Source organism: Colossoma macropomum, unplaced genomic scaffold, assembly GCF_904425465.1.
Source record: "Colossoma macropomum unplaced genomic scaffold, Colossoma_macropomum, whole genome shotgun sequence".
Classification (NCBI taxonomy): domain Eukaryota; kingdom Metazoa; phylum Chordata; class Actinopteri; order Characiformes; family Serrasalmidae; genus Colossoma; species Colossoma macropomum.
Genome location: NW_023495943.1, coordinates 1 through 10000, shown reverse-complemented (window position 1 = coordinate 10000; position 10000 = coordinate 1). Strand labels below are relative to the sequence as shown.

Sequence of the window (10000 nt, the reverse complement as noted above, 5' to 3'; positions counted from 1 at the left end):
CTACAACTGAACATCAGTGCCTCAGGAAACTTTGATCTGGGAGTGAATGCACTGAAAGAGAAAGCGTGGAGACTCTCTACACCATCAGGAGACAATTCCACAAAACAGACATCCCAACTAAAATCTGGTGTAAAGTTTTTGATAGTGTAATTGCGCCCATTGCGCTATATGGAAGTGAGGTATGGGTCCACTCAGTACGCACGACTACACTAGATGGGACAAGCATCCCACAGAGTCCCTGCATGCAGAATTCTGCAGAAATATACTAAAAGTTCAACAGAAAACACCAACAAAAGCATGCAGGGCAGAATTAGGCCGATTTCCATTGATCACACTGAGCGCACGGCTGTAATTTAGCTAGAACTACCTCAGCGACTCTAGTTCAGAGAGATTAAATCTGCCTCTGTGGATTTGTTCAGGGGGTCTGCTCGCTCCACCTTGCTCTGCGATCTCGATCTCTCTGCGTCCGAAATCCGCCTGTTTGATGTTTTTGACGCAGAAGTCGCTGCTGCCTCCGGAGTTCAGCTGCACTCGGTCCCGCGGAGACTCGTCATCATCAGAGCTATCAGTGTACGAGGCGGCTGCAGACAGAGAGAGAGAGATATAATATATACGTATATATAAACACACACACACACACACACACCCACACACACATCTTCCAAGCGGCTTATCCTTCTGGGTCATGGGGGGAGCTGGAGCCTATCCCAGCAGTCATCGTGTGGAAGGCAGGATACACCCCAGACAGGTCGTATATATACACGTATGTGCATATATATATATATATATATATATGAACATCACAAACACACACACACACACACATATACGTGTATATACATTTTTATATATGTGTGTGTAAATATATATATATATATATATATACACACACACACATGTATATACACGTCGCTGTTGTTGGAACAAAACCTTGTATCTCCAAAACGGTAACTTTACAGGAAAAGAAAAAATTTAATGTACGTCAATGGAATCAGACTTTTTCCGAAGTATTTCTGGTCTTTCTTTTGGTCCACTCATCAGAAATTTACACACAGTGTAAAGACCAACAGCTATTTTCAAATTATGTCACAAACTGAAAAATAACAAAAATGGAGATACAGGATTTTGTTCAGACAACAACGATTATATATATATATATATATATATACACACTGCTCAAAAAAATAAAGGGAACACTTAAACAACACAATATAACTCCAAGTAAATCAAACTTCTGTGAAATCAAACTGTCCACTTAGGAAGCAACACTGATTGACAATCAATTTCACATGCTGTTGTGCAAATGGAATAGACAACAGGTGGAAATCATTGGCGATTAGCAAGACACACTCAATAAAGGAGTGGTTCTGCAGGTGGTCTCAGTACCGATGCTTTCTGGCTGATGTTTTGGTCACTTTTGAATGTTGGTGGTGCTTTCACACTCGTGGTAGCATGAGACGGACTCTACAACCCACACAAGTGGCTCAGTTAGTGCAGCTCATCCAGGATGGCACATCAATGCGAGCTGTGGCAAGAAGGTTTGCTGTGTCTGTCAGTGTGGTGTCCAGAGCCTGGAGGCGCTACCAGGAGACAGGCCAGTACACCAGGAGACGTGGAGGAGGCCGAAGGAGGGCAACAACCCAGCAGCAGGACCGCTACCTCCGCCTTTGTGCAAGGAGGAACAGGAGGAGCACTGCCAGAGCCCTGCAAAATGATCTCCAGCAGGCCACAAATGTGCATGTGTCTGCACAAACGGTTAGAAACCGACTCCATGAGGATGGTATGAGGGCCCGACGTCCACAGATGGGGTTGTGCTCACAGCCCAACACCGTGCAGGACGCTTGGCATTTGCCAGAGAACACCAGGATTGGCAAATTCGCCACTGGCGCCCTGTGCTCTTCACAGATGAAAGCAGGTTCACACTGAGCACATGTGACAGACGTGACAGAGTCTGGAGACGCCGTGGAGAGCGATCTGCTGCCTGCAACATCCTTCAGCATGACCGGTTTGGCAGTGGGTCAGTAATGGTGTGGGGTGGCATTTCTGTGGAGGGCCGCACAGCCCTCCATGTGCTCGCCAGAGGTAACCTGACTGCCATTAGGTACCGAGATGAGATCCTCAGACCCCTTGTGAGACCATTTGCTGGTGCGGTTGGCCCTGGGTTCCTCCTAATGCAGGACAATGCTAGACCTCATGTGGCTGGAGTGTGTCAGCAGTTCCTGCAAGATGAAGGCCTTGAAGCTATGGACTGGCCCGCCCGTTCCCCAGACCTGAATCTGATTGAGCACATCTGGGACATCATGTCTCGCTCCATCCACCAACGTCACGTTGCACCACAGACTGTCCAGGAGTTGGCGGATGCTTTAGTCCAGGTCTGGGAGGAGATCCCTCAGGAGACCATCCGCCACCTCATCAGGAGCATGCCCAGGCGTTGTAGGGAGGTCATACAGGCACGTGGAGGCCACACACAATACTGAGCCTCGTTTTGACTTGTTTTAAGGACATTACATCAAAGTTGGATCAGCCTGTAGTGTGTTTTTCCACTTTAATTTTGTGTGTGACTCCAAATCCAGGCCTGTCATTGGTTAATAAATTTGATTTCCATTGATGATTTTGTGTGATTTTGTTGTCAGCACATTCAACTTTGTACAGAACAAAGTATTCAATGAGAATATTTCATTCATTCAGATCTAGAATGTGTTATTTGAGTGTTCCCTTTATTTTTTTGAGCAGTGTATTATATATATTCATATATATGTTAGGGGTGGGAATCTTTAGGCACCTCACGATTCGATTCGATTACGATTCAGAGGCTGTGATGCGATTATAAAACGATTATCGATGCATCTTTTTTTTCTATACAGCGTTTCTATTTTCTCACTGTGTGAGGACTCGGTACTTTGTATTTGTAATGATCCATAATCAATTTACTTCCAATATCTTTTATTAATAAATCAAATGGAAGTGATGTGGCAAGTGAACTACTGGGAGATTCACTCAAAAGAGGCCCCAAATATTCTGTTGTAACTCCCATTAGGATGAAGCAATCTGAACCAAAAAAATGTGTCAGTGAAATATCTTCTAAACGGGTCGTGTGCAGCATAGCGAGAAAGCCCTGTTTCGCAACGACTCCGCAGACCGCAGGGAGGAAAGCGGCTAAAGCTGAAGCTTAAAGCAGAGGGAAGTAGATCTGCACTCTCGTTTATATTGTTTAGTCTATATTAGGACATCAGCTCATACTGAGACATACTGGACATTAAATGTTGTGGCTCCCAAGCTGGTCTGATTTTTGTTGAAAGGACAGAATGTCTCTTCTGATCATTTGTCCTGTGACTCCTGACCTAACCTGGCTTTAATGCAGAGGGAGCCGGTCGGATTTCTCACTCATCAGTGGCGTTTTTGTAATGTGCCGCCACAGACTGTCCGGTGCTGCACTTACCCACTTTTAAGTTCCGCCTTTTGCGTTCCGTCAACATCACATTATAAATTAAATATTTAGAAAATCGATTTTTGACATTTATGAATCGATTCAGAATCGTTCACGTCCGCATCGCGATGCATCTAAGAATCGATTTTTTTCCTGCACCCCTATATATATATGCATGTGCATATAGTGTGTACAGAGTGTAGTATTTGATGTATGTAGTGTACCTGAGCTGTAGATGTTGGCAGCAGACTGTGAGATTAAGTGTATATAGTGTATGTAATATATTTAGAATCTACACTCAGCGAGCACTTTATTAGGAACACTACACTGATACTGGATCGGGCTTCCCTTTCCTCTCCCACAGCCTCAATTCTTCGTGGCATGGGTTCCACCAAATATTGGGAATTCCTTTGAGGTTCTGGTTCATGCTGACATGATTGCATCATGCAGTTCCTGCAGATTTTTCAGGACTTTTCATGACTAACCTAATCTCCCATTCCAACACATCCCAAAGGTGATCCACTGGATTCAGATTCCTCACTGTGATGTTTATGATGTTTATGGTGCATCATTATGCTGGAAGTAGCCGTTAGAAGATGATAAATTGTGGCCATGAAGGGATGAACATGGTCTGCAAAAACAGGCTGTGATGTTCAAGCAATGATTGACTGGTATTAATAACCCGAAAATGTGTTGAGAAAACATCCCCCACCCCATTACACCACCTCCACCAGCCCGGACTGCTGACACACGGCAGGTTGGGTCCATGGATTCATTCTGCTGGTTTCAAATTCTGACCCCACTATCTGTGAGCCTCATCAGAAATGCAGACTCATCAGACCAGGATACGTTTTTCCATCTTCAGCTGTCCAGTGTTGGTGAGCCTGTGTCCACTGCAGCTTCAGCTTTCTGTTCTCGGCTGACAGAAGTGGAACCTGACGAGGTCGTCTGCTGTTGTAGCTCTTTTGCACATGCAGGTCGGTTTAGAAGCTGATCTGTTCAGATTGATGTTACATACAGATCGTTTTTCTTTATCGCTCCATTCTGAGTAACTCTAGAGACGCCGACTGTGAAAATCCAGGAGATCAGCAGCTACAGAAACACTCAGACCAGCCTGTCTGGACAACAATCACAGTCAGAATCACAGAGATCCCATTTTTCCTGAAGCTGCTGCCCATATCTGCATGATTTTATGCACTGTGATCGAATGAGCAGGTGTTCCTGATAAAGTGCTTTTCATAGCATTCATTTATTGCTTACAGTGTACATAATAATGTAATGTATAATGTATATCAAGGCTGCTAGAACCAATGGGGGGGGGGGTAAGTGGCCACTTAAGCCACCACTTTTTAAAGTACAGGGGTGACGACCCACCACTTTCTGACTGAGTTCAGGACATTTACATAAAACAAAACCTCTGCTTTCCTAAACTACACAGAGAGCTGACCAAACAGAGTCAAACTCAGCGCAGACCAATCAGAATCTCCAGTTCAGCGGGACACTGTGTACACAGTAAACCCAGGATGTGTTCAGTGAGAAAAGTTTTCAGTGGTAAAATGTTTTTACTGAGATACACAAACTAACGCACTGGGCCACAGCTTGCGTTACTACACTGTGTGGATTCTGTCAGCTTGAGTGTTTCTTACTGCTAAGATCTCTGTCAGACTCTCGGTTGGTGCAGAACTGTCGAACTTTCTCTTTAGTTCGGTCCGTTTTGAAATGTGAACTAGTGATAAGGATAACGGCTCTTTGAAGCGAACCAGCTCTTCTGGCTCTGTTCCTTTCAGAGAGCTGTTCAAAAGAACAGCTCATTGTTATTTTTTAGGGGTTTAGGTATATTTGTGGAATAATCAGTAGGATAATGAAAGGGTGAGATTAGGATCAGGATCAGACTTAAACATCCCCCCCATATAACGAGACCTAATGCCAATGATCTGCACTGTAAACACATTTTAGAGTTTTATTTCCCTGATTCTGTTCTGCTCCCTCTCTTCATTCACTCTCTGGCTCGCTCGACCACTGCTCCTCTCTTTCCCCCTGCTTTGAATGGCGTGTTTAAACAGCAGACAGATCCTGCTCACTCTGTCTTTAAGGAGCTGAATAACGCGATGCTGTCTGTCTCTGTGACCGGCTGGTTCTCACTGTTGAGTGGGAGGGGATTCAGGACAGTTTGTGAGATAAAAATAAAAAGAACATAACGTTCGCAACGTATTCGCGAACGTAACATCACCAGTGCGAACACTCCACCGTATTCAGGTCACCGAAGAACTGAACTGTGTTCATTCAGGAGTGAATTCAGCTCCAGAGCGTTCTCCTCAGTGACATCAGTGCTGCACTGCCTGTTCTGCTGCTTTAGCAGTCTCTCTGTACAGACGCTCAGATCACTGCTGCAGCTCCAGCTGCTGCTCAGAACAGAAGACCAGCAATAACACAGCACAGAAGATCTGTGTCTGATTTGGGCTCATTGATCACAGAGCGTGTTTTTGGCCCAGCATCAGTGACCTGATCACATTCAAATGGACAAACAACGTATTACTAAGATTATGATCCACTTTTTTCTGTTTGTTCTGTCTTCATGGTGGAGAACGTGAGAACGACCGAGCGCTGCTTCACTGCTAAACTGGTGTGAACTTTAGAAAAAAGGTTGAAAACAAACACTGACTCTGTTCAAGAACATGGTGGCGCAGTGGGTAGCGCTGTCGCCTCACAGCAAGAATGGCCTGGGTTCGATTCCCGGCCGGGTGACCAGAGTCATTTCTGTGTGGAGTCTGCCTGTTCTCCCCGTGTCTGCGTGGGTTTCCTCCCACAGTCCAAAGACATGCAGTCAGACCAATTCGACATGTTAAATTGCCCCTAGGTGTGAATGTGTATGTCTGTCTGTCTGCCCTGCGATGGACTGGCGACCTGTCCAGGGTGTATCCTGCCTTCCGCCCAATGACAGCTGGGATAGGCTCCAGCGACCCAGAAGGATAAGCGGTTTAGATGATGTATGTTCAAGAACAGATTTAATGAGAGATGTTATTAGTGTAGCATTAAAGGTGGTTTTAGTCAGTGTCCTAATTCTTTCATGTTTTCTTTTTTTGAAACAATAATTTGTGATCCACCAGTTTTGGGGGTGTGATGCCACCCCTGATGTACATAGTGTACAGTGTTTAATGTGAACGGTATTGTAAACCGTGTGTTTGGTGTATATCGGGTACCTGAGCTGTAGCTGTCAGTGGAGGACTGCGAGATGGATCTGGAGACCGAGCGTCGGCCTGTTTTGGTGGGAAAACGACTGAACTCCTGATTATCATCAACAAACTGGATCTGCTGCACACACACACACACACACACACACACACACACACAATAACAATGATAAATACTCTTTCTTATTTATTCAGTATCTAAACGTTCTGTAGCTGCAGTGAATTTCAATATCAAATTAATTCCTTCATCCTAATTCAGCGGAGCAGTTTAACCCTCTGGTCTGTGGGCATTTTCTTGATTTCTGCATATCTTTTTAAAGTTGCCTTTAAACACACTTGCTTAGAAAATGATACCCACAGGCTTCATATCACAGTGTTCAGAACAGTCTCAGCTCTCTGTAATGAGACCTGGAGAACAGAGATAATTCTAAAGCTGAAAAGTTGAAATCTGGTTTTAGAAATTCTTAATATCTTATCTGGAAACAGCTTTACTGATGTGGACAAATTGTTATGGTGCTTTATTAAAGTCTTAGGTTCACAAAAGTCGTGTAATGTGTGAATAAAATAGTAGATAAATGTTCTTATCACTACTTTCCAATCCCAGCGTGATGGTCAGTCCTTAGTGATTTCCTGAGTGTCCTTTGGTCAGTTTCTGGATCATCACAAAGACAAAGAAACTGATACAGAGACAGAGAATTTGCTGTGCGGGTGAGTTTGTGGAGCCCAGAGGGCTAAACTTCACAGATCTCCTCAAAATCATCCACTTTTCACTTTCATTTACTGGTTACTGTTTCTTTAACATTAAACTTTCTCTCAGTCTTATCTTTGATACGAATCCTAATCACGACTCCTGCACGACCTTCCAACCTTCAGCTTCATCTCCTAAACCTGCCGTCAGCTCAGATTAACACTGCATACAATCTCAACTCATTCAGTCCCCAAAACCGACCATGGTCACTGTTCTCTGACGAATATTTCCTCCATCTGATCTGATTACATCTGTTTTATTTGTACATTCCACACATTTAATGTACACTTTTAAATCTGTAATTATAATGATGACAGTAACTCCTTTCAGTGGTTCCTCCTCATGTTCTTGGGAAGTCTTTCCTGACGTTGTCTTCCTCAGTGACGCTCATTCGGGATCAGCACACATTCTGGAAATGCTAATTTGGCAGAATAGATCTTGTGCTACAGAAGAAAGCTGCATATGAATGGTCTCGCTCACTGTGGCCCTCAGCGCGGCTCTCCACCCAAAACAGCCTGAGGAACTCCAGCTGAACTCCAAACACAAACTTTTCATGGAATTTCACAGCTCTTCTGTTTTCCAGCAGCAACATTTACCCAGAATGCTGCAGTGTTCTGAGTCATGTATGTTATCTAAACAACCGATTCCAGTCGGTGTTTAAAATATTATTCCAAGTAGAACAAGTGGAAATTTTAAACATCATACATCCACAACCGTCCAATCACAGCCCTTCACTGCCTAACGACACAGATCAAAGTAAAACCTTCAAACATCAAACAAACATGTTCCACACCTGAATATGTTCAGAGAGGAGAGGAGAGGAGATAGGAGGAGACAGGAAAGGGGAGGTGATGTTAAATGTTCTGCACTGTAATAACAGACTGATTAATATTAATATGATTTACAGATCAGAACTTCAGTCCAGCTCAGATCTCAGCCAGTCCTGATTCCCCTCAGTCAGTCACGATCAGCTTCACCAGGAACGTTTCTGCAGGACAAACTGAGCCGGACTGAAGCTCTTCAGGACCAGAACTGGACACGCCTGCTTTAGAGAAGCTTCATATCACCCGGACTTTACAGCACTGTCCACTAACTGCAGCACCTACCAGCTATAAACTGTTATAAACTTTAATGTAATCTGTAATAGTGTTATAAGCTCCAATACAAACTGTAACAAACTTATGAACGTTAATAAAAACTGTAATAAACTGCTATAAACTGATTGTAAACTGTAATAAACTGTTCTAAACTCAAGCATAAACTGTAATAGTGTTGTAAACTCCTGTATAAACTGTAACAAGCAGTAACTTGTCTGCTCGTCTCCATCACCGCCAGTCTGTTAGTTTATCAGTCTTTACTGATGAAGCTCTGTTTCTTTATCTGTCACTTGTTTGTGTGTTTGTTCACCTTTTTGGCGGCTTTTGAAGCGGAAATCTCTCCGAGCGGCGCGTCGCTGTTTCTGCTCCCCGTCATTGCGGAGTATTTCTCGGCCACGTTCTCGCTCTCCTTCTCCTCCTTACTGGCCTGTTTGGGCTCCAGCTTCGCCTCCGCGCTCGGCTCGGACATCTCAGCCTCTCAGGAGCGCTGACCGAGTGTGAGTCTGACTCTGAGTCCGAGCCCTCACTGCGGGTTAAGCTCAGACACGCTGACCGAGTCTGAGCGGGTTCAAACTCAGCGTTATTGCTGGTCGCGCGGACTGTCGGTCTGACAGGAAGCGGATCCGAGTTTCGTTTTATCCTCTCGCTGTTATTGTTTTTCTCCTTTTCCCACCCGTTTCCGGGAAGCCCCGCCCATCTGCTCTGGGATTGGTCACCAATCTTCGTACTCGCGAGTGGTTCTGGATCGCTGGAGCTCCGCCTACCTTCACACGAAGCGTTCGAGAACTGCAGACAGATCACAAGTGTGAATCATTGGCCAATGGCGGCGCAGGAGGGCGGGGCTTGTCAGAATACTGATCGGAAAAAAACTCATGACAGCAGTCATCGAAACTCCTCCCCCCTTTAAGTGCAGTTCCTCAAATCTGCAGTAACTAACAGGAACTTATTTATTTATTTATTTATTTATTTATTAATAACTCAGGAACTAAAACGAGAGTAATGGCACCTCTTTATGAAAAATTAAACAATTGCAACAGTTTTTCTGTTGAATTAGAATAACACAAGAACAGGGACGAATAAACGAGTAAATGAATAAATGAATAAATGAGTCTGTGTCGAACATTCAGCACAAACGCTGCATTTAAAACTAAGAACAAAGATGGTTCATTCAGCCCGGATTCAGGAGGAGGCACTGCAACCTGAAACTGGAACATTAATCAACTGCAATATTTATAAACCGCCATTTTTAATGTACTGGGACATTTATGAGCAGCAATGTTTATAAACCAATATTTAAAAACTGTAATGTTTATAAACTGGAAAATTCTAAACTGCAATATATATAAACTGTAATATTTATCAACTGCAACTTTTATCCACCGCATATTTATGAACTGGAACAATTATAAAGTGTCATATTTACATGCTGTAATATATATGAGCTGTCATATTTATGAGCTGTTATATTTTAAGCTTATTTATGAGCTGTCATAGTTCTGACACTCGGACTTAACATAGACAGGCTTAATATCCTACC

At 43.8% G+C, this 10000-nt stretch overlaps 1 protein-coding gene across 4 annotated transcripts in view; it reads right to left on the bottom strand.

Moving 5' to 3' along the window:
• LOC118803683 (S-adenosylhomocysteine hydrolase-like protein 1) overlaps positions 1–9119 on the bottom strand; it is a 27588-nt gene extending 18469 nt beyond the window's left edge. For 2 of the 4 annotated variants that reach the window (XM_036564152.1, XM_036564153.1), the window contains exons 1-3: positions 8774–9119; positions 6628–6739; positions 438–581 (exon numbers count right to left, since the gene is read on the bottom strand). In XM_036564152.1, coding sequence (XP_036420045.1) covers positions 438–581; positions 6628–6739; positions 8774–8932 — 415 coding nt within the window. In that variant the 5' untranslated portion in view covers positions 8933–9119. The remainder of the gene's footprint in view (positions 1–437; positions 582–6627; positions 6740–8773) is intronic. The other 2 variants (XM_036564150.1, XM_036564151.1) reach the window with 2 other exon arrangements.
• Positions 9120–10000: the final 881 nt, after the last annotated feature.